Genomic DNA, 26,277 nt, shown 5'->3' with positions numbered 1-26,277 from the left:
ACAAAAGAAAATCAAGGAAAGTGTATTCCCTAAACAAACTCTCTTGTGTATATGTTTTTTCCTGATATGGAACCACCTCCTTACCAATAGTTATTTCTCTAGAAATAAGCAGATTAAAACAGAATAGTGCATTTAATAAAAGGCTTACATTCTTACAACCACATTTTTCCCCTTGAGAATGGTTGCAGTTAATGTGGAGATAGTATATATGAGAAGGGGCCAGACGTAGAGCTTATAAAGGTGAATGTCCAAGATTTCAAAATTGTGCCATCCATACTTTCCTATGATTTCTATTTCATGACTATCTGCTGATAATTCTGACTCTCCTTTTCCTCTTTGTGTGCTATTATTTTTTCTTGTCATCTCTTTCTTAGGAGTTTACATGTGTTTCCTATCATAATTCTTATTTTTGTCTAATTTTTTTTTCTACACCCAATTCCAGAGAATTTTCTTTTCACTGGCTTTTACCTAGTCCTCAATCAAAGGAATAGATAAATTCTTAAAAGGATTATACCTACTGATTAATTCATCATATACCATACTTTTTGAGATAGAGCGCATTTTCTCTATTGGAATCCAGGTTTATTATAATAGGTTTATTATATAGGTTTATTATAGTTTATAATAATAGGTTATTATGACATCCAATCAGGGATGACCAAAGGATAGAGATGGTAGGGATTAAAGGCCAAAGACTGAGATATTGCAAGATTTTGACTTAATCATTTAGTATTTATGCTCTATATTCTGGTAATGCTTGATATTTTATCTGAATTTTTGGCTTTATGATCTACAACATGTGTAATCTGGGGAGTTTGGGGGTTCCTCAAACTCATTTTGCCGTGAAGGTCAAGTTTGCCTTAAAAGAAAGGGCAGATATTTTTCCTCCTTCTACTTGAATTATTCTAGTTTGTAAAAACTTGTGTTCGTGCTTTAAATAAAAAAGGGTGGAAAAAATCTCTACCCTTATTTTAACAGTGTTACCTTAGATGTACCGTATAACTTGGATCTTAGTTTTCTCTTCTTATAAAACTCCTCTCTAGTGGGCTGCCTTTTAACTGGATCCTGATGAGATCATTTCTCTGTTTACCACATTTGTTTACTTTACAAACGTTCCTCAGAATATGAAACACCCAGTGAAAATAACAGGAAATGCTTATCTGGATGTTCTCCTGTGTCTGAACAGTTAGAGGAATAACCACTGTTCTCTTTGCTCCAAGAACATAAACTGATTCTATTGCTTCTTGTTTTATTTTCATTGTAAAGTTTAGGGGAAAGGGCTGCAGAAGAGGATTGGCTAACATAAAGTTAAAGAAAGGTAACTAAATCGAGAAATGTAAAATTCTCCCTTTTAAAAGCAGCTAAATGTTCACCTTTCAACTGAAAACATGTGACCTGTAGTGATTAATATTTACTATTAAAATCACAATATTTTATGATATTATGGTTATTATAATTCATGCAAGTCAACATATTCTATTGCCTTTGCTTTTGCACAGCAAAGAAAACAATAAAACAAAAAGACAACTACTGAATGCCTTTGGAAAACTTTTAATTTGCCATGTTCCCATTGCTATGGAAATAATGAGGTGGGAAAATGATATTTCTATAGTTTTTAGCCCTTTTTTGGTGAGTTATTTCCATTTAGCCCTTTTTTGTGAGTTATTTCCATTTAAGCAATTTTGATGTGTTAAATATTCACCATTGATGTAAAACATGAGTATACAAACAGTTTAAATTAGGAATAAAGATATTATTCTGTGGAAAAATCTCTACCATTCTTCTAATAGTATAACCTTAAATATATCATATAAAATTCTGGACCTTAGTTTTTTTTTCCCTATTGAATTTTACCACTACGCTCTTTTGAGATTGCATATCTATTTTGGAAATATATAGATGTTCATGGACAGTTCTCTTAAGATCTGTTGCATTTATACCTTACGACAGACATTGCTCAAAGAAACTTAGAGGTATCACCACATGAAGCATCACAAAAACCTGAAGGCAAACTATTTCTGTCCCCATTTTATTGGTGAGAAATGTGAGCCATTGAGTGCTTGGTCAGTTTGCTCAAGATGGGAATGTTAGTGGCTCCATTGCTGGAAAGGAAAAAGATCACGTATACAACTGACACGTTTATTTACTTAGGGTCTGCTATGTTCTAGTAACTGTTCAAAGTTCTGGAGGTCAGTGAAAAAAATAAGCAAAAATCCCACCTTTGTGGAGCTGATCACTCATCAATTTAATCTATGTTGAAACCCAAATGCATTTGTTTTAAATGGAAAATTTTATTTATCTGACAATTATAAAGCCCTCTGTTCCTTACCTAAGCTGGTTAAAGAGCTATGTAATAATTTCTATCACTATAAATGTCTACCCTTTATGGAAAAAATGCATTTGCAACGTTTCTCAAGGGCTGATACCTACCCTAATACATTTTGTATTCCCAGTCAGTGTCAGAAGAAAGTAGATTCTAACTATGTGTTTGTGGAATGTGTAAATAGGTTCTCTTTTTAATATTGGTTTTACATTTTTTTTTATGAGATTTCTCCAATGATTCAGTTGGGACTAAGCGATTCATAAGGCTTATTCTTTTAAAAGTTGGCCTGGGAATATTTTTAAAAGATTTGCAAGTTTGTAAGACCATTTGCTTAATAGGTAGGTATCATCAGAGATTTTCACTATTCATTTACAGATGTATAAAACAAAATCATTGCAGAGCATGCTGTTATTAGAAATATCTAGACTTATAGAATGTTTGAAATAACTAATGCAAAAAGAAATCACAGTTGTACTTTAGGGCACAAATATACATCCAGATAGTCTTCTTATTGTTTTCATCTACTGTTTCAAAGTTAATGATCTGTGACAAGATCATGAAGCAATATTTTAACTGCAGGAAAGTAATGTGTTTTTATTGTTAATTTTAATGCAGGTTCTACAAGCAAGATGGCAATCTGAAATTTAATCTTATGAATGCTCCAAGGGAGTAATTAAAATAGTTAAGCTTCACCATAAAAAATAGCATATAATATCTACAAACTGTACACATTGTCATTGATCCAAATCAGCATTCTTTCTTGACTTGATGTACATGAACATTTTATTTGATTAATGTTAAATATTAAACAGACTTTGGTAGAAAATTAGTAAGCATTCTTTTCTTAAGTAAGGCTAATCATTATTTTCATATAGCTTCTTGGCATAACGTATCCAGTTAGGAAATACATATTTCTCTTAATTGTAATACCACATTTTCTAGATAAAATATATATTCAATTGATTCTCTCTTTCCTGCAAATTTGGGAAATTTCTATTGACTACACATAAAAACATTTAGATCCTAATTTTTTTAAAGTTAATTTATTTATTTTGAGAGAGACAGAGATACAGCGCAAGTAGGAGAGGGGCAGAGAGAGAGGGAAACAGAAGATCCAAAGCAGGCTCTGTGATGACAGGAGAGAGCCCAATGCAGGGCTGGAACTCATTAACTGTGAGATCATGACCTGAGCTGAAGTCAGACGCTTAAGTGACTGAGCCACCCAGGTGCCCCTAGACCCTAAATTTTCAACATATCTATTATGTTCATATATTTCATGGAAACACCAGTGCATATCTCTAATTCTATTATCATGTTCTTACATTTATTGCTGTTACTTATAATTATTTGATGCATACAGTAAATATTTTCTGCTTTGGAAGTATTGATGAAGAAATCATAGGGATATTTACAGAACAAAATTCAGTATGCCCAATGGTGCGTTTATTCCTTCAGAAAATAATGGTAGAAAGCCTAGCATACTATGGTAAGTTGTGCAAGAAACATTTAGAAGGATGTTTCATGCTTTAAATTCTCAGAATAGTACAACCTTTAGAAAAGACAGTTGTCATCCTGTGCCTAAAGAATGGCTAGAATTTTTAAACAGTGCAGGAAAAGACCAAAGACTTTCCAAGGTAGAAGGTAAGTGTGACCAACCATTCAGAGGTAACAGCAGGCATATTGTATTAGAGGGACAGTGAAATCTATGATATATTAGGAGAAAATAATTTACACATTACAATACTAAAATCTAAAGTAAAAAAATTCTGAGTATGTGTATATGAGTATTTGGGCGGGGGGAGATCAAGGATAAATACATTCTCAAAAAGATACATTAATCCAAATTGTTTATAGAGTTCTGTACATAAGAAGGAATAGTTAGCTGTTAAAAATCAAAGGTGGAACATAATGAAAAAGTCCCACACATGTGTTGAATAATTCTCCAAACTAAAAACAATTCTTTGGTTTTGAAAGTTAAATAAAAAACAAAAACAAAAAAAAAGCTTGTAAGTAACAGTGACAAGAAGCAAAGATTCTAATGATTAACAAAGTTTAAATGAACTATATGAATGACAGAGAATGACTATTAAGATGAATGACATAAGCATTTCCATATTCTTTGAAGTTTTCTCATTTTAGAGCATGTTCAATGAATATGAGCTCATTCTGGTAGAAGTGGTCTTAAATGGCTCTTTCTCCTATTTATTAAGATTTAGCACAGTATGTTTGAATTATAGTGGTACAAACAATCAAGGATTCTTTTTTTTCTTTTCTAACACTATTTATGAAGTACTCAGTACTTAGGAAGATCTTTGTGTGGATTATGGCACATCAGGCCCTTACGGTATTTATCTGAAAAATAAGCAAACTATATTGGAATTAAATTATATTGCATATACAGAGTAAATAACACAATAATTGCTTAATAGGCTCGATAACTGGAAAATAATACATTTTTTAAATATAAGTTTCTGCTTCCTAGTGAATTTCTTATCATTCTAGTCTCATGCTTGTCGACCTCAATACAGTCTAATATGATATCTTCTTTGGGTAGTCTTCCAACATTTGGGGGTTTAATGTCAAACAGAATTAAAGAGAAAGATTTCATGGCCTGACAAATCAAAATTGCATCTCTTTTTGTACAGTCAATTACAAATAAAATATCTCAGCACTTAAATTGGATGCTTAGTTTAGATTTTGATAACACTAATGAGTAGTAATCCTTTTCTGAGATTTTACAAGTAAAATGTTAAAGCAGAAATGTAATGCGGTCATGTGGTCTGCACCAGTGTTTCAGATAAGTAGAGACTTATCTTTAGGGAGTCACATTATGTACTGTCTTCTGGTGATATTTTTCTATTACAAAAAAAAAAGCGCTTTATCTTTCTCTCTTTGTAATTCAAAGAACACCTTTCTATTTCTCTCAGTTTCATGGTCCTTGTTCTTATTCCTCTTGTTCTTCTCCTCACTCTTCCTTTCCTCCACCTACTTCTCTCTCTGTCTCTCTCTGTTTCTCTCTCTTCTCTCCTCCTCCTCTCTGTCTCTGTTTCTCTCTCTCTGCTCCTCCCTCCTTTCCCTACCTCTCTCTCCCTCCCTCCTTCTTGCCCTCAACCTTATCCTCCAGACTTTGCTTCTGACCTCCCTCTCTCTAATAAGTAGAGACAAATCTTTATATTCCTTTCACTTTTAGAGCAGTACCTCTTGAATGCAAAAATACTTAGAGGACTCTACTCTTATTTTTTTCTTCTGCACTGGCCTCTGAAATTATTCATCCAAAGTATGCCACCTGGTTAATACTTATGCCACTTGTGGTTGACTTTTTTTTTTCATAAAATATTTTAACAGGGGCGCCTGGGTGTCTTAGTCGATTTAGTGTCCAACTCTTGATATCCACTCAGGTCATGATTCCAGGGTCCTGGGATTGAGCCTCGTGCAGCATGGATCCTGTTTAAGATTCTTTCTCTCTTTCCCTCTGCCCTCTGCCCTGCTCACGCTTTCTCTCTCTCTCTCTAAAAAAAAAAAAAAAATATATATATATATATATATATACACACACACACACACACATACACACACATACATATATATATACACATATATATGTATATATATTCTTTAATATTATTGAATTTCAAAAACATTTTTACAGAGGCTAGATGTTTATTGTCTAAAAAACTGCAATTTTCCTTTGTAATTGTTTCTTCTTTAGTATTTGAAATATGTAATTGGTGAAAATTTAATTTTCAAACAACTCTTGATTAATTATTATGCAATATGAGGAACAATTTCTGGGTTTGTTTTTAAATATATACTTATTATAGCTCAAAAATGTCACTTTTTGTTTATATCAAGCTTAAATTTCATGATTTCTTTCACCATATTTTTGGAGTTTCTCCAAATTATTTGTCTCCTAAATTTAAGATACACTGAAATTAAAAAATCTACAACAGTGGTTCAAATAGTCCTATAACAAACAAGCAAAATATTAAAGACAAAATCACTTTTTCTAGTGGCACGCTTAAGATTATTGCCAATAATCTCAAATCTATAGTCTCTTAATTCCTTTTAATTGCTTTAGCATTCAGATACCTGGCTGCATAAAAACTATTCTCTGTACCTTGTGAATTTAGCTAGAAAAAATCATATCAGGAAGTTAAGTAGTAAATATTTTTGTAATCTTTTGTAATCACTGACTATTTAGATACAATTGAATAGGCACTAAATGTAAAGAAATTCCAATTAAATAACCCTTGGGAGTCACTGATATCACCATTAGAGAGAAACAGTGGTGGCTTTGTGGACAAAGCACAAGGAGTGCAAGGTCAGGATTTATTTTGACCAGCTACATGATTTTTCTTTTTGTTTAAAGCTTATTTATTTTGAGACAGAGACAGCATGAGTGGGGGAGGGGCAGAGAGAAGGAGACAGAGAATCCCAAGCAGGGTCCATGCCGTCAGCCCACAGCCCAGTGTAGGCTCAAACCCACAAACCGTGAGATCATGGCCTGAGCAGAAATCCACAGTTGGATGCTTAACCAGCTGAGCCCTCCAGGCTCCCCTTGACTAGCTACATGATTATGAGAAGGATAAATGACCCCTGAGCCACAGGGGTCTCACCTTTAAAACTGACACGCTAAGGCTTCTGTCAACTCAGTGGGTTTTTTGTGAGAATAAAAATGACAAAATGAATGTGGAATGGCTTTGTAAATTGTAAAGCACTATGTCGATACAAACTGTTGTCATTATTATCACTGTTCTTGTGTTCATACGGAATTGATTCTCTACCTAATAAAATATAAATTAGAACAAAGTCAATAATTCATATTTGTATAATAAAAAGATTTCCAATTATATGGGAAGTATAATGTTAGAAAATAAATGTTAAGGTATTGTATTCTCCAGCTTTTATAAGTCATTTCTTCTATGATTTTTGAAATGATGTTATTATCTAAATATCTTAATTTTAAGGAAAACTGCTAGTAATCATATTTTCTAATATTTCACATTTAGTTCAATCACAAAAGAAAATGGCAAATTATAACTTAGCCATCCATCCAGGGATCTAATCCAAAGACAAAGTTCTTGTTATTTTTCATTAAATAAAGTTGGAAATAGTAAATAGGTTAACTTGAGCTTTACATGACTTAGTAAATATGTTTGCATTTCCTTTATTCTTTCTTTAAATAATGATTTCTTAAATGTCTTACATGTTATCTTTTTAAGTTTACATATTAGGTATTTTTAAGCAAATTAGTTGAAAATATATGGCATCTTCTTTGAAACTCAATTGGACATACCTAATTATATGAATTATACTGTCAGTATTCATAATAAAACCCAACGATCCCTGTCAGACTCTAAGATAAATTAAGGACCTATTTTCTGGGAAAAAGTCCAATCTCTGGGATAGTGATTATCAAACTTTATTATGTAAAAAATTATATTTGTAGCCTAATGCAGTGACAATTTCTGAACTCTTTTTTAGGACTTTGAAATTATGATTCAGCAAGTTTGAGGTGAAGCCCAGAAATTGCTTTGAGAAATACTAGCCTAGAAAATGTATTCTGCCAATCCGTAATAATACAGGAGTAAATCATATAAGTTATTTATTGGATTCGTGTTTCATAAAGCATTGTGAACCATTTTGAACACTTAAATGAAAAAAAAGATACTTGTAAACATTAAAGCTTTAAAAATTAAAATTTTTATATCAATGTTTCCTAATTTCAATATCTGCGCTTAATATTGGGGCTAGAAATTAATCATTCAAATAGTACAACTATTCCTATTTGAGATCTTTGAATTGTCTAAAAGTGACTTTACATTATTTACTATACTATGAGACTCTACTATTAAATAAGTGATTCTTAAGCCAGTTTCCCATCACTAATAATAAAATACCTTTTTTCCCCATGTACTAGGGCTCACCAGGAGAACGCGGATCAGCGGGTACAGCTGGCCCAATTGGATTGCCAGGGCGTCCAGGACCCCAGGGTCCTCCTGGTCCAGCTGGAGAGAAAGGTGCTCCTGTAAGTAATTTCAAGGAGAAAATATATTATACTGCCATTCTGCACAAGTTATTACTTTTTATTCAAGGATATTAGTTCTTCATACTCCACTGCCTTCTCTCTGCATATGTGCCTGGCATATAAACACACCTCTTTTTATATTTATAATAGAGAAAATTTCAAATTCAATTAAATGAGATGACATTTTCCCACACTTTATGAAACTCTAAGACCTGTGAGGGAGTTGGATATTATGAATGTAAAAGGCTTCTGATTTTGCTCCTTTTAAAAAATAAAATTGGAGTTTTGATTAAAACTATACTTTGCTGCTTTATATTAGAAGTATGCACTTTTCAGTCCTCTTGTATTACAAGTTCATATCCAATATTTCCAAAGTCTGTAAACGAAACCCATAGAAAGTGGCTGCTCTTCTCATGTAATTTGAATTTTGATCTACAGTGAATGACATGGAAAACATTTAACCAATTATTTTATCTTATATTTATTGGATTTAAAATCTTTATTTTTAAGTGATTATGGGCTATAGTCTGTTCATTAGGCTTACGTTTCTTTGTCAAGATTTCTCTGTTTTTGTTTCTGCTTTTGATTTAATCATATAAATTTTCCTAAAAAATTCTCATCCTCCAAGATTAAAACAAACTCATTCATAAATGTGGATAAAATGGCTTTAAAAAAAAGGTCCTTGAGTGCTAGAAAATATATCCAGGGCACACCATCATGAGGGCCGAGAGATTAAAAAGTATCCTTTGTTGAATATTAGAAAAGACCACGAATACTGAAAGCTGAGTAGAAGGAAAATGAGAGAACAGGACTTGGTCTGTTGGGCATTCATGATAATTCTTATGGATAATTACAGTGGGGTTCAAATGAAGGCGGTTGATAAAGAAGTGGGATAGGTACATGTAGAGCAACCCAAGTAAGCCATATGGCTAAAAAATAGTGGGACAGTAGGTAGAAATACAAGCAGAATTGAATGCATTGCCTCTTGTTATTATGATGCACATGTATTTATCCACAACCAATAATAAGAAAAGAACCAGTGAAGAGTGAGGAAGTTAAGGGTGTCAGAGTAGACTAGAGCTGCCAACTTTGAGCCAATCAGAATTCGGCTGGGAATTCAGGTCTGTAATTTGTTTAGCTCATGATTTTGGCTAAGCTATTTAACCTCCCAAAACCCAGGAAAAGAAGATAAGTACAGTATTTCGTGAGGATTAGATGAAATGGTAGTTCTAAATTACTTTGTAGAATTGTGATAATAAATCTTCAGTGAGCCATCATCATCATGTTTGTGGACCAGAGTTGGCACAAAAAGGGTGGATTATAACCAGAAAATAAATTGACTTTTGAGTAAGGAGGGGTGGATTCTGTGAATAGGGTACAGGTACAGGCTAAATACAAGGTCATGCCAAGTGAAAGGACATGGGGATGAGTATCTGCTTCTATCAAAATGTTAAGGTAAGATTCAGCTGTTAATATTAGCAAAGGGGTAGAAATGATGAAATAAAGACTGCTTAAGGAGAGATGGACGATGTTTCTGGTAGTCCCGTAGACTGTGGGCCAGGAGATGCATACATAATGGAGGAAGAGTTTGTCATCTTGCAGAGTTGTAAATGAAGAATCTAAATTTAGTGTGGTGTAGAGCAATTGAAAGATTTTCTCCTGACTCCACACAGACCAGAATCAGAAGAAATAAATGTCAGGTGATTCTTGGCTAGCAATCATGTGTACTATAATGAAGGCAGGTAAGAATTAATGTGTCTTATTTATGGATACTCTCGTATAAAAGAATTGATTTTTGGAGTCCAAGCTCTAAAAGAAATCCACACTTAAGGAGAAGTATCTGAATCAGCGATGTGGTTAAAATAGTGAAGTTCCCTGTGAATAACACAGCACATCTTTGGAGTATAAATAGGTTTGAGATATTGCAATATTTGATTTAAAGGAAATAAAAGGTCTCCAAGGTGACACCAGAGGTATGTCTTGCATGATAATTGGGGAAAGTTTTGAGAAACCAGGTCATATGGAATCTAAGAAATTAATAAATCGGTTTACAAGTTAACTTTGTTTTATAGATAGTTTGTTATTTTTGTTGTCAGTAAGTAATCAACTCAACAAATATTCCTTAAGTGGCTACTCTGGGCCACAGGCCAGAGGGATGCAATGGAATGCAAAAACAGACATAGTTCTGCCCTCACACAATTTATTGCCTGATGGGGCAATTAGATAATAAGCGAAGGACCACTAAGTACATGTATAATTACAAGCTGTGGCTAGTGATATGAAGGAAAAGTCAGCTTGTAACGGAATGGAGCTGGAATCAGGGCATTTCCTTGGACAGGACACTGATGGTAGAGTGTAAAAGGTGAGGAGGAATTATCTAGGGGAAGGGTCCAACTAGGTAGATTCAGGCAAAGTGACAGGAGTAGCATGGAATCAGATTTAACTGAAAAAAAGTCTAGAGGGAGTTGGAATTCTAGAAAGCCAGTGCAACAGGGAAGGCCAGATGCTGCTGGGCAGGTAGGAGGAGATAGATAATGATAGGCTGCACTAACAGCTTAGTCTATATCTTAGGAATGGTAAACAAGTAAACTGATTGAAGAATGTTGGTAAGATGATCTCATTGTCTTTCTGGTTACAGCATGGGGAATAGTTTGGAGGTGAGAATAGATGTGAGAAAAGAAAAAGGTTATTTCAGTTGTTCAAAGGAAGGCTGATAGTAACTTGGGATAAGGTGTTTGTGGTGGAGATAAACTGAAGTAAATACATTCAAGAGATAAAACAGATAAAACTTAGTCATTGTAAAGGGACAGGAGGTGGTAAGGGAAGGAGGGTGGGGAACAGGGTAACACAAAGGCAGGAGCTTAAGAATTGTGGATTCCCAGCCTCTATAACAAGAGAGCAGAGAGAACCACTGGGAACAATCAGCCATATATACCTTCTGCAAAATTGATGAAATCTTGACCTTTAGGAGATAGTTTACTTTATACTTGGAAAGAAATTTTAATGGAAAATAGATGTCATCTTCGTTATCAAGGCACTATTTTTTTTCTTAAATTGCACAATAGAGGTATTTTAAAAATAGGAAAATATTGCCGTTGTCAAAAAATAAACAAAGCTAACAGCCTTATCATTTTGAATCTGTAAAGGCAGGAGTGAATTAAAATATAAAAATCTAGGAAAATCCATGATGCATTTGTTAAAAGGAGAAAAAGCTGATGCATAAAGCAAAAAGTTGGTTATATGGGAAAATACATTTTATGATTTCTTAGGCCTGTTTCAGAGCCCAGCTATTTCAGTAGCACCACCAAAAAAAAGTAAAAGCTCAGTGAATTTTCATAAACATCAAGCATCTGATTTACCAAAATACAATGCTTGATTAGGAAATGTGAGTTTGAAGGAAAAATTCTAAGTTGAGTCTCAATTACTTTTGTGGGCCATAGCCTGAGATTTATAAATTGTTAGTGATGAAGTTTTGGGGTGATGGTGGGGTGCTCCAGAGCCAATGACCTAGATAACTCTTGAAGATGTCTTTGGTGCAAAAAGGTGATTTTATGAAAGCATGGGGACAGGACCCGTGGGCAGGAAGAGCTGCATGGTGTGGTGACAGGTAACTCATTATATACCTCAGGTTGAGAGGGGGTCAGGGATAGAGTATGTCTCTAAGGAATTTTGAAAGCAAGGTTTTCAGGACCTTGAGGGGCAAACTGTTGCTAGGAAAATACAATTTATTGTCATTTAATAAAACCTCAGTCACGAGACCCTTTAGATGTATATCGTGGGACCATAAGCTTGGAGTATGATTGCCAGCGTATATATCTTGGTGCAGTTGAGATAAAGGAAGTTGACTATAGGATCCTGGAGGTTGGGACAATGTTAAGCTAAGGTTCTCTTTTGTCCCTAGCAGAGTGTGATCCCTGAGTTGAGCTCCTAGAGAGAGGTCACTTTGCCTATTTCAAGGGCTTGTCAATGGGCTGTGGGCAGTAAGGGGATTTAATTTTTCATTTGCCTTAGTTTCCCACATCACCATGGCAAGCACTTAAACCCCTTTCCTTTGTTCTTGGCTAGCCAGGAGTGTCTGAGGAATATCACACAGATTCCACCTGGGGTGTGGGGGTGTGGGGGGGGGGCGGGGAAGCACCAACTTGTGCTTTACCCCTCAGCCTGCCTCATGCTCCTTCATCAGTTAGCGAGGATGGTGTTCTTAGTCAGGAAAGTATGTAGGTATCTTTTGTGTCATCATTTGTTAATTGAAAATATTTTCTACTTGCTAACATTAAATAATTTATCTGTCAAGTTTGGAACTCAGAGTATGACCTGCTGCAGCTGTACTTAAAAATCCTAATAAACAGGTAACTTAATGGTTTCTTACAGCAGAGTAATGGTCTGCTGGATTTTCAATACAGGGAGAAAAAGGTCCCCAAGGCCCTGCAGGGAGAGATGGAGTCCAAGGCCCTGTGGGTCTCCCAGGGCCTGCTGGGCCTGCAGGCTCGCCTGGAGAAGATGGAGACAAGGTTGGTATTCTGCATTCATATGAGTACATCCTATGAAAATGCAAGTTTTTTCTCAAGAATCCTAGATTTAATATTTCTGAAGATTAGATGCCAAATCTCAAGACAGTTTTTTCAAAGTTTCATGCATGTTCCATGTGCTCAAAGGTTTTAATTTACAGTTTGAATACTATTATCTATCCAGGAAATAGTGTGTTGGATGTAAACAAAAAAAGAGAACACAAGAAAAGTGGTACAGAGAAAAAATAGCGCATGGCAAAATTGCTTATTTATTTTCAAATATATGTGTTTCTGAACTAAATGTAAAACTAATTGAAGTCATTGCTTGTATAGGCTTTGCCCTTGTGTCTTGGATATTGCAAAAGAAGACTTAAAATAGGTTAAATTCTGGGGCGCCTGGGTGGCTCAGTCGGTTGAGCATCCAACTTTGGCTCAGGTCATGATCTCGCAGTCTGAGTTCGAGCCCCGCATCAGGTTCTGTGCTGACGGCTCAGAGCCTGGAGCCTGCTTCGGATTCTGTGTCTCCTTCTCTCTCTGCCCCTCCCCCACTCACACTCTGTCTCTCTCTCTGAAAAATAAACAAACATTTAAGAAAAAAAAAAACAAACAATAGTTTACATTCCTATTTGATAATACTGGACATCTCTTTTACCAAACGTAGAAATGAAGATTTTAAGCTTTTTTATTTATTTATTTATTTATTTTTTAACGTTTATTCATTTTTGAGAGACAGAGCAAGAGAGTGTGAGCAGGGGAGGGGCAGAGAGAGAGAGAGAGGGAGACACAGAATCCGAACCGGGATCCAGGCTCTGAGCTGTCAGCACAGGGCCCGACGCGGGGCTCGAACCCACGAACTGTGAGATCATGACCTGAGCCGAAGCCGGACGCTTAACCGACTGAGCCACCCAGGCGCCCCTTAAGCTTTTGATTCTGAATGCATAGCTGTATTGTTATGTGTATGTATCTAAGGTGTTTTCTAATATTGTGAAATGCCATAACACAATTTATGAGCCAGTAATCTGATAATGTGCAACATTTTTAGCATTTGGAAAACCAGGAGAAAGAAGTAATTAATTAACTAAGAATTTTGATTAATATGTAATTATATTTTTGTTAATATACTTCCATTATCAGCTTGTTGTGGTGATTTTTCAGATAAAATTGATTTTGTGAATTAAAAATCCAGTTGCAATATGCTTCAAAGTTCAGTCGACTTTGGGGTATCTATATCTTTACTATATCAATATCAATATCAATCTATATCAATATTAGAAACAGAGTAGCAGAGAAAACCCATATTTTACATTTTTTAAAGTTTATTTATTTATTTTGAGAAAGAGAGAGAGCACAAGTTGGGCAGAGGAAAAGAGAAGGACAGAATCCCAAGCAGGTTCCACGCCATTCAGCGCAGAGCCTGATGATGTGGAGCTCGAACTCATGAACTGTGAGATCGTGATGAGAGCCCAGATCATGAGTCAGATGCTTAATCAACTGTGCTATGCAGGCGCCCCCAGATTTCACAAGTTAAACAGTGACATGAAACACTAGTATAGAATTACTTTAAAGTAAAATTTAATAATGAGTGATAGTGATGACAATTGCAACGGCAGGCATGACATATTAGGGATAAACTTTAACTCAACTCTTTCCAATACAGGGTGAAATTGGTGAACCAGGACAGAAAGGCAGCAAGGGTGACAAAGGAGAAAACGTGAGTTTCCTAATTCTTATTGAGTGGAATTATTCATTTAACTTTTGTTTTGTTTTGTTTTGTTTTGTTTTTTGGCTATTGACCAGGGATATTTTTCTGTAGTATTTACTACCTACTTGTAATGTCCATAGTACATTATCTCTTTGACAACTATTCAGTTGAGATTGAGTCCGTTCTAATTAAACCTCTTTTTGAAGTTATGTGTTAAGATACACAGTACTTCTAACCCTAAAACTCTCACAATAAGACTAAGTCATCAGCAAGTTTACCTTCATTGCTTTTGCATCAAATATCCCTGTGATTTAATGAGAAATGGTGTCTTAGTGTGGTTATAAAAAGGATTTTGACCTGATGGAAACCTAAAAATGCCTCAGGTACCCCAATGGTTTATGAACCATGCTTTTGGAACCTTTAAGTACTATTCCCAACACATAGCAGTTATTGTGACGAACAATATAGTCCAATGACTGTTTTTCTTTAGTGCCAGGATCTTTTGTAGTGTAGTAATGTATGTAGTTATGTATGTAAAATGTATGTAGTTATGTATGTAAAAAAAAAGACAGTTAAGAAGCAATATTTATGCATGTAAGACTCATAAACCTATTGAAATCTATTGCTCAAATAAGGAGGCCTGGTATACTTAATACATACATACATACATACATACATACATACATATACATATGCATACACATATGCATATGTTTTCATATGAAGGAAATTCTAAATTTTTGTGTATCACTATATTCTGTCTGTATGGAATCCTTACCCCAATATTCACTAGAAAATATTATATAGATAGATCTTTTAAGTGCTCTTTCTGAATCATACATATCTCATTAAAGAAATCTGGCATTTTGAAATTTTTCAAATGTGAAACTTCAATGTGATTTGTGTTAGCATAAAAATCCATTTTTAAATATCCACTGCATTACAGATGAGAGTGCTTTCGATAACTACCAATTCAAAGCTGATTACAAATAGGCAAGTCTGAGTCTCAAGAAGTAAAATAAATAATGGTTGACTGCTCCAAATGCAAGAGACTTTTCCATAGAAGTAGAAAGATTCATAATAGACTTTGATCAATCAAATGTTCTGCACTATTATAGCTGAGGCTCTTCTGGCTTCGGTTTCAAAATTACTGATTTTTATCTCACCACAGGGTCCTCCTGGACCTCCAGGTCTTCAAGGTCCTGTTGGTGCCCCTGGAATTGCTGTAAGTATTTCTCTTTGTTCAGCGAATTTATATCCTCATGGTTCCCTGATTAAATTTATGAACTGTCACATAACCAGTTGATTTTGTGTGGTTATAACTATGTCTAATGTTGAGCCAAATATAAATTTTCTAATATAGCTAACCAGGCTGATCTTTATAAACAAGAAATGTTATGACTTCATTTCAAAAGAATAATGAGTTAAAAAGTACTTAATTTGTAGTAAATTCTGAACATTATTTTCCCCTTGATAGACAGCTTTTACTTCACTTGGTATAGATGAGAAAATCAAACTCAGTCATGCTCCAGAAACAAAGAATGTAAACCAAACAAACAGTGGTGCATTTGCAGCAGATAATGGAAATTTAATCTTTTTTACTTGGTTCCTTGTAAATAGACCAGCTTTGATTAAATTAGAAATAGCTATATTTTTGTGATGACTTGTATCAGAATTGTGATTTTTCCGGCTTGTGATCATTGTCATTGCTCTTCTCTAGGGGGGTGATGGTGAGCCAGGTCCCCGAGGTCAGCAGGGGATGTTTGGACAAAAGGGTGATGAGGGTGCAAGAGGTTTCCCAGGACCTCCTGGTCCAATAGGTCTTCAGGTAAGATGCTCTGGGCATTTTGTACGCTGTCCTGTCCACCTTCTTCTCATACCAGGTTTTCAGGTGGATGTAAAACAAAGTAGCTTTCCTTTTTTCTATCTAGAAGCCTGGATACAATGTTTAACCGTAATTACCGTTTTATTTAAATGTTAGCCCTACCCTAGGTATTACACCTCCGTTCTTCATTCCCATTTTGCTTAAAAAATGAACTACAACCTTATTTAAGGCTGAGAGTTAAAAGCGAGAGGTTAGAAGGATTCTTTTGCAAGTCTCATAGCAGGAAAATGAGTACTTCAGATGACCAGCAAAAATTAAAAGCATTTTGAGAAGAGCCATCTGCCCATCACTACTACCAACAGACACTGCCAAGAACAAATGTTAAACAATAATAGGTAAAATAAACAATTTGCAATAGATTGATCATTTAAAATAACTTATTTTAAATTATAATTTGTATTTCATGAAGCACATTCAGGACAAGAAATATGAAATTATAAATCATTGTAGGCTAAGAAATCTTCATTCAAATATGCCTTACAACTGGACTGTTAGGCAATACTTTGCATTGTAGACATCTTCTATGCTTAGTTGTTTTTCTACTCTTCCATGTGATGCTCACGGCTTCCTACAAACTTTGGAAACATCTGGCTTTCTTCTTTCACATACTTATTCTACACCTACCTAGTGATCATCTGAAAGATTATAAAATTGTGCTTTAAATGATAATTCGGGTAACACATGGATGTGAGTTATGCCACATTAACAATTTTAGAATTGATTAAATTAAACCATCTAGATCACTGTCCTTAACAATTTGTTAAGTTGTAGAAAAGTAAATAGAAGTTGAGTTTATATAAATTCATTTTTTGCCCTTATTTTCATAAGTAAAGTCATAGACTGCTTGTTTTTAATATTAAGTAGCCTATTATATACATAATTATACAAATTATATTGTAAATAATATAATCAGTATATTATCATAGTTACTGTTATAGCACTCAGTGAACATGATATTGTAATTTTCTGCTTTTATTTTAATCCGAAATAATTCTTTTTAGATTTGGGAAATGCAAAAACTTCATTTCATATTTGTGTTTACCCCTTTATATTTATTAGGCAAAAATAAATGATCAATTATGAATACTAAAAATCAACATGTGTGAAAAACACACATATTTGAAAATAACAACAAGGCATTCAAAATTAGATTGCCAGTAAATATGTTACCTTTCATTTTCTGCTTTTTCATTTAACTGATTACTCTGATTCTATAAGGCTGTAATTTAGGAGTTTAGTTCTCCTGATTAAAGAAGATGCCTTGTAGCTTATATTTATAAAATATTAAATGAAAAATTACCTTCATCTCCACAAATGTAAGAAATGTGCTCTTTGATGAGGGTGACTCAAGAAATTAGTTCACTACAAAATTGATTATATTCTCCCACAGCTACCTCTTTAAATCAGGAATCTGAAAAGATGCTAATGTAATTAACATGTTCACAATTTCATCTGCACCCTTTAATTGAGTCTTCATGGCAGAATAGATATTAGCAATTATAATACATAAATAATAGTCATCTAATATTCTGATTAAGTGACTCCATTTTTCAGTTTGATGTTTACAATTTGTCTGCATATGAAGGAGATGTAAAGAAGGATAGTTCTTGACCTGAATTCTTTTTTTTTTTTAATTTTACCACTTAAGTGGCAAATGATTTTATTTTTTAAAAAATTTTTTTCAACGTTTATTTATTTTTTTGGGACAGAGAGAGACAGAGCATGAACGGGGAAGGGGCAGAGAGAGAGGGAGACACAGAACCGGAAACAGGCTCCAGGCTCTGAGCCATCAGCCCAGAGCCTGACGCGGGGCTCGAACTCACGGACCGCGAGATCGTGACCTGGCTGAAGTCGGATGCTTAACCGACTGCGCCACCCAGGCGCCCCAAGTGGCAAATGATTTTAAATTGACAGACCTTAAAACAGAATATCTCCATGCATAAATTATTCCTTAGGAGAAAGTTAGGGCATGTGAACACTGATTAACACTGTAGCGCCATTTAGCACGTTTAGTTTCCTGCAACAAAAGAATTTGACTCATTATGTCTGTATTAATTTTAATGATAAGAACATTCTGTCTTAATCAACTTAAACTATAACCAGACTTCATCAGAAAGAAAGAAATATTTCAATGTTTTTCTATTGGGAGGTCCCTATCGAGCTAATATTAGGAATACTCATATGCCTAAAAATATGCTGGCAATACAGAGCTGGGTCTGTTACAGAAATAAAAGAAAACTATGAACTCTACTATTTTTATACTCTTCCATTTGGGGATTCCAAATCAGATTCACTCTATACTAAAAGGAGGTGGTGGAAACATAGACAAAAGATAAGAATGTGAGTATTAATTTATATGATGTTTATACTTTAAGTTGCAATCCATGTTACTTAGCGAAATCAACTTGAAATATTAAATGTTAAAATCTACCTGCCTACTTAAGAATTTAGTTTTCTGTGCTCTATCAATGAATTATAATCTCCAAGGTTGTGCATCTTGGAATCTAAAATTTTAGCAATCTCTCCCAGGTAGTTTTTAGGCAGGCTAAACTCTAAAATACTGCCTAGCTATGTCCTCCTAGGAACTTCTCCAGTGATTCTAGAAGCTACTTTCAAATGATATTAACCATTTGGGAATAACTGGCTATTTTCCTAGACATCCAAGTGACTTTTGAGAAAAAGGAGATTAAATCCTGGTATATATTGTTCATTATAAATCCATAACTAAGATTTTGTCATAAAGATAAATACATGCCACATTAAAAAAGGTTTACAAATATACTCAATAAAGCACTCGCTCTCCAAACTGAGAGTCATGTGGAATTAGTAGGTCACAAAAACCGTATAGTGTGTTATTACCAGCATTAAAAAAATGAAATATAACAGGATAAGGTAAAACAGATTAAAAATATCAGAGATCACCATCATCTATGCATTAAGGGTATTACTTTTTGAAACTCATCTTTCAGCTATTTTGCACATGCACATTTAGGGGGTAATAAGTGAAATGTATTTATTACTGTGGGTCACGGTCAAATAATTTGTAGCCACTGCAGTGTAGTGCCAAGTTAATAAGTGACTAAAATACCAGCAGAGATTTAGAACTTTGTATTGTGCATTTTTATTTCTTACATAGATTATGTCTGAAATACTATTTTACAAGTATTAAAAATAAAGCATATACAGAGTGTGTAAGTTGTAAATAAATAATGGCAATAATACTAAAAACATTAAAAAATTAGAACAATCCATAATCCTACCATATTAAAAACTGTTGCCACTTTTACTATTTCTGTCCAATAATTATCATGGCTATTTTAAACACATATTTCACAGATAAATTTACACTATGCATATTTATTTATATTTGTGTTTTATTACTTATTATATATCATTCATATTTAGAGTATTAGTAACACATTAATAGCCCTATAATATCCCAATATCTTATATAACAAAACTTATTTAGCTATGTTTTCTATGATTAAACATTTAGAATAATAGAGAATCTTAATAGTCTTAGCTACTGTTACAATCAACACTTTATTACATGTAGCTTTTCCTGTTGATTTATTTTCTTAGAATTCATTCATTCATCATTCATTCAACATTTTCATGAACTCCTACTTTTGCCTGGTCCTCTGCTAATTGCTAGAGATAAAATATTGATAATTACTGCAAAGTAGCTTATAATTGTAAGTATATAAACAAGTGACATCATTGTGTTTTTAAGTATACAATTCAAGTATGTGCAATATATGGTTGAGATATGAAACAGGAAATATGAACAGTTCTGCATGGAAGAACTAGTTAGGAAGACCAAGAGGAAATAAAATAATTTTCCCATAAAGACATAGGTGAAATTTGAGTGTAACCTGCCCTGTGAGTTTATTCAGTAACACAGAACCCTTCCTAAGGCAGTGACACTGCTATTGGATATCAAGGAAATGAATTTGAGAGAATAAAGGAAATGCAATACAGCAGGTTTTATAACCTGGTAGTTTTTTAGGACTAGAAGTGAAAGTAACAAGGTTAAAAATTCAGAAGATATTTATAATCCTGGAAATGTATCGGAAGTTTTATTTTCAAGAGTTTTGTCACATTGGTACCCAACTATAAAACCTCACCTGGATAGGATGTTCTAAAATAATTTGGGACAAGATTTTTTCAGAAAATCTTTGCAATGGCAGCCTTGTATACATGTGTATATGTTCATAAAAGATGGAGCAAATGATTAAGCATCCATAAATTCCCAGGTTAAATGATATATTCATCCTTGTAACTAAAATCAAACAGTATAATATTATAGAAAGCATGAATTTTATTTGTAAATGTACATATAAGATTTTATTATATGTAGTTAATACTTGCGTTTCAAGTATTTTGACACATGATAACTTCTAAATCTTAATTTCATGTTCTAATTTGACTTTATATCTAATTTTGGTTTTATATTAGAAATTGGCCAAAAGTTTCTTTTTAAATACATGAGTGATGTTTATTGTTTTTTTATTATATTTTCTTAGGGTCTGCCGGGCCCACCTGGTGAAAAAGGTGAAAATGGGGATGTTGGTCCCATGGTAAGTTTATATCTTATAGGATGTTATGGATATTGTGAATTTTCACATTACTAATATCTTTAAGGGTTAGTAATCTGAACAAAATAGTCCTAAAAGCCATGACTTTTCAGATTGATGCCTTCTCCTTTCCCTGCCCAATCTGTATCTGTGACCATTGAAGTTTCTTTCATCACATATCGCTTTCTTTTCTCTTTCTCACTTTGGACTAATGTTTTATAAACATACAGCATTCAGTGGTTGATATATTGTTGCATATATATTTTTTCTAAGTGTATGGATTATTGAGGTGTATATAAACTGCCAAACTTCAGTTATTTATTAGTCTTTAGCTCCAGACTTTGAAGTGGACCAGGTAAAGAATAGATAATAGTCACCCTTCATTTGGATAAGTAGCAAATGTTAACATAGTATTAAATATTTGTACTTTTAATCAAATTCTTAATTTAATAAGGAATCCTATTTGAATTAGAATGCTATGACAAAATAATTTGCATTTATCGATTCTGGCTTTCTGCTCTAAGTATAAATCTAAGAGTTAACTGAAATTTTGAAATACATATATTTGTTTATTAAGCATTACCTTGGATAAGGAAACAATTAACCCAAGGTCATTGAAATCTATAATGAAATGTAATGAATGTATTTTTAATTGTTCCTTCCTTTCAATAAACATTGCCCCCAGTTCTTAGTTCCATCAGAATACGTATTTTGATATTTTTATACTGGCATTTTAGATGTTATTTTCTTCAAAAAAGAAATAATTCTTTTCATCACAATGAACTTAAAAACAGTGAACATAATAAACATTGCTGACTCACATAACTGACTAATACTCTTTAAGCAGCATCAGATACATAGAAAACTCCTTTCTATGGAGTGGTTTCTATGGTGGTTCCCTGAATCATTAATACATTTCTCTCTGACATATTAGTACAAGCTAATAGTAAGAAAGTTTCCAACAATGACATTAAAATAAACTGTGACCTTTAGAAATAACACTAATGCCCTGGTATTCACTACAGACTAATTTAATCACAACCTTGAGGGTAAGGGGTTCTGGCCATCAGTATTTTGTAAAAAGTAGTCCTGAGGTAATTTTAATGCACAGCCAGGGGAAAGAACATTTATCTTAGGAAGACAACTAAGTAGTTAATCTTATTTCACTTCTAACATATAGAACATGAGAGCTGACATAAAAAAAAACAAAATATACAAATAAAAAATACTTTTGTAGAATTAATAAATTTTAAATCTACTCAAGCACCATTTCTATTCCAAATTTATGCTCCTTTTTAAATCTAGCATATTCTAGTATAACATATTTCTGTTCCATTATGAATTAATTGTACCAGATAGTAGCAATAGCCTAATTTTCAAATTTTTAACCATATCACTTGCCTGCAGTCTGAATTTCCCCATAGCTATGTGTAGAGAATCATTTGCTAACATGATGTTGTATCCATCAAGAATGACTTATAACCCTGCTATGGTCCACTGATTATGATTTTGGAGCGTGAAACTTCTTGGTCACAAAATGAAAATATCAGAAATGCATTTGGGTTTGACACTAATAAACCTTAATATTCATCTCTTACAGGGTCCACCTGGTCCTCCAGGCCCAAGAGGCCCTCAAGGTCCCAATGGAGCTGATGTAAGAACTGTGAAATATATGTTCATTATTTTGAACTTGCATAATTGTCAGTATTACTTAATGGCGGATGGTATCTAAGACATAATGGAGATGATTGCACTATTGATAAATATTTAAGTGAACAAGAGCTCAAAAATAATCTACTCACTACATTTCATTTTACAGAAAAATAAACAGGCTTTGTAGGGAATTAGTCAAAACAAGTATAAAAGAATTTCCAAGTTCACATTCATTATAAAATATGTTAGAGAATTATGTGCATAATATGTGCACCTCTTACCATGTAAAATGTTTTCTCTCAATTGTATAAAGACAGTCTCCCCCCTGCTCTCTTGCTTGCTTCATAATTGAACCACTCTTCCAATATTACAGGATTTGAAATGCAATGCTATACTTATCTTATTGTTACCATTAAAAAATTTCTAGATTTTGAAAACTCTCTTCTGATTTCACCTTTTCACAATGAAAAAATCATTTATTCTTGTTTTTAGTTGCTCTTCTGTCATGCCTGGTTGCAATTCGGGCAGGCCAGAACTGGATAAAATAGACAAAGAGCAGATGTACTAAAAGAGCTTTTGGGTTTTAATTCCCTTTAAGTAATATAAAGACTAAGAGATGATATAAAGGCTAAGAGATGGTTCAGATTGGTTTTTGCATGGATTGCATAATTCTTTTTTTTTTAAGTTTATTTATTTTGAGAGAGAGAGAGAGAGAGAGAGAGAGAGAGAGAGAGAGCACGAGCAGAGGAGGGGCAGAGAGAGGGAGAAGAGGATCCCAAGCAGGCTCTATGCTTTCACACAGAGCCTGATGTGGGGCTCAATCTCACAAACCATGAGATCATGATCTGAGCTGAAATCAAGAGTCAGATGCTTAACTGAATGAGCCACACAAGCACACCTGGATTACATACTTTTTAACCAGAGTCATACTTAGATGCACTCCCCAAATCTACAAGCTATCCTCTAAATCTGACCTATTCAATGGGAAAAAGATTGAAATTATGATCTGAGTATCAGCCAGTATGACTAGAGTTGGAAAGTCTTCTGTCATATATTCAAAATTCTGGTGAAATTAAAAACCCATATAATATAATTCAGTTATTTGCTATCTAGTAAATTTGGCAACTCAATAAAGAGCCTCATTTTGTCCCATTGTTTAAATGTCTTAGAATAATCTTGCATATCTTTCTCCCTCTTTGAGAACTACTAGATATGTATCTATGAATATGTTATTTTATTACAAGAATAAGGATAACTGTATTCCTTTTCCTCCACTGCAGGGACCACAAGGACCCCCAGGATCCATTGGTTCAGTTGGTGGTGTTGGAGAAAAGGTAAGAAATGTAGTGCTAGACACTTTGAAACAGCAAGAATTAAGAACTTTGATGAAATTGGCTAATATTTTAAGCACATCTAATAGTACTCTTTTTAAGTATTTTATACATAGTTATATGAATCACAGCCCATCCACTCTAGTAGTTAAATTATTCATATTATTAGTTAAATTATTCATATAAATATTAGTTAAATATGATTTTGAGATATCATGATTTTTATTTCCAGATATTGTGTTGAGCAATATACATAGATTATTTCCTTTAATCTACACAATCACCTCTGATGATGGTATTATTATTATCCACATTTTTAAGCTGAGACAGTTGAAGTTTAGAGAATTTCAATAATTGCATCAAGGTTTTGTCCTTAGAAACTAAGTCAGGATTTACTCCCATGTATGTCTGACTAGACTAAATGTCTCTAAGTAGCACTCATTCTTCAAAAAGAAGAGATTGGTTGATGTGACTGACTTAAACGGGAAAAAAGAATCCTTTGAATCACAAAAGAATTAATCATTCATTTTGTCATGTTTGGAGTTATATTTTCATTACTAATAATATGACCTGTCTTTGGCACTTTTCAAAATACTTGGCATGTGCCATAACATCTGGGCTCAGAATAACTTCGTTTTCTCCTGAAAATGATTTCACTTAAAACAACTTTCTTTTTATGAAAATGTCAAATGATTCTCTGATTTCTTATTTATGCACCCATGCTCATTTCTTAATACAATTTTTAAGAAAATTGACATTGGTATTTGCTTTATTTAAAAATATAAATTATTTGCCAGTTTTGAGGGATGAAAATTGCATTTCATACCATAAAATATTATACGGTGAAAAAATGTATTTCCTGAATTTTATAGTTATTAAGTGATATCAGAAGTATAGACATATCCTAAAAATGATTCTGTTGTTTGGTCTTAAAGAGTTTTGACTTAAATTACTTTATGTTAATTAAAAGATTTACCCCTCAGAAAAAATGCAATAAGATCAGAATGTGGTATTTTGATGTTTATATTTACTGAACACTCACATTCTACCATTTTGATTATAATTAATCCTGTATTATCAACTATTCAAATACTTTCTTCATTACGAAATTAGAAGCATTTGAAAATTATCTAATTCTTACTGCATAAACAGTGTAGTTTTTTTACTGACCATTTATATTTTTAAATTTAATGTTTTGTGCTGAAAAAGTGTGAGTTGAGGTAAAATTTAAAGCACATTTTTCATTGAGTGCAGTTGTCATGGGAAGAATTAGCAGCAAAGGCAAGAGGCCTCTGAGGGTAAAACTGTCTGAGACAGATGAAGACAGACTCACACCTTTCCCCTTTCTTCCCTTGGCTTTAATGTTTACTTATTTTTTGAGAGAGAGAGAGAGAGACAGAGCATGAGCAGGGGAGGGGCAGAGAGAGAGGGAGACACAGAATCTGAAGCAGAGTCCAGGCTCTGAGCTGTCAGCACAGAGCCCCATGCGGGGCTCAAACCCACGAACTGGTAGATCATGACGTGAGCTGAAGTCTGGCTCTCAACTGACTGAGCCACCCAGGCGCCCCTCTTCCCTTGGCTTTAATGTTGACTAGATAGTTGTAACAAGTACTTTCTCGTTTTAGTTTTGTCCACATAGAAAATTCCGAAATAATTCTAAATAAATTAATTCTAAATTTAATAGCCTTTTCAGTTTATTTTACTGGTTTCCTCAAACTTGTGGGTACAGTAGGAACAGGTTTAAATACTTCAGTTACTTCTATGATTTTATCTCATGTTACTTTTGGTGACAAACATGGATGCCAAAAGTTTGGAGTTTGGCCAAGCTGTTTGTTTAAAAACTATCTGGTAACACTTGTCTATCTTGGAGTCTTAAGAGAATGATACAGTGAACCAAGATAGTGCTTTAACCTCTTATAATTAGAATGTACCTGATCTAACGTTGTTACACTAAAAAGGAGTTTTAATTTTTTTTCTAGTAAAATTGTTTTTCTGTGGCATGATAGAAATAAAATTCTAATTATAATTTTTCTTCAGAATCTAGGGTAATATAGTTTGCTATAGATTACAGATTTCCGATATCAGCTTTGATTCTGGCTGTATGCCTCCCCATTTCTATTTTGGAAAATTTATTCCCAATCACTAATTCAATAAAAAAAGAGAGAAAAGAAAACTAATATCCTGAGTCATGCTCCAATTTGCTTAAATATGTTTAATGTGTTTTCCATGTAATGTAATATTTGCTATAGATGGATTTGCACTTCAATGAT

General features: G+C 33.7%; 1 protein-coding gene across 9 annotated transcripts in view; it reads left to right on the top strand.

The window, feature by feature from the left end:
• COL11A1 (collagen type XI alpha 1 chain) overlaps positions 1–26,277 on the top strand; it is a 217,187-nt gene that overhangs the window by 155,344 nt on the left and 35,566 nt on the right. For all 9 annotated transcript variants that reach the window (XM_086717705.1, XM_025933656.2, XM_086717706.1 and 6 more), the window contains 8 exons: positions 8,244–8,351; positions 12,755–12,862; positions 14,517–14,570; positions 15,733–15,786; positions 16,282–16,389; positions 20,973–21,026; positions 22,624–22,677; positions 23,957–24,010. In XM_086717705.1, the coding sequence (XP_086573831.1) occupies positions 8,244–8,351; positions 12,755–12,862; positions 14,517–14,570; positions 15,733–15,786; positions 16,282–16,389; positions 20,973–21,026; positions 22,624–22,677; positions 23,957–24,010 (594 nt within the window). The remainder of the gene's footprint in view (positions 1–8,243; positions 8,352–12,754; positions 12,863–14,516; positions 14,571–15,732; positions 15,787–16,281; positions 16,390–20,972; positions 21,027–22,623; positions 22,678–23,956; positions 24,011–26,277) is intronic.

Source organism: Puma concolor, chromosome C1, assembly GCF_028749965.1.
Source record: "Puma concolor isolate L17-30 chromosome C1, mPumCon1.1.hap2, whole genome shotgun sequence".
NCBI classification, from domain to species: domain Eukaryota; kingdom Metazoa; phylum Chordata; class Mammalia; order Carnivora; family Felidae; genus Puma; species Puma concolor.
The sequence above is the reverse complement of the archived record's forward strand: the minus strand, read 5'-3'. Positions and strand labels throughout refer to the sequence as shown.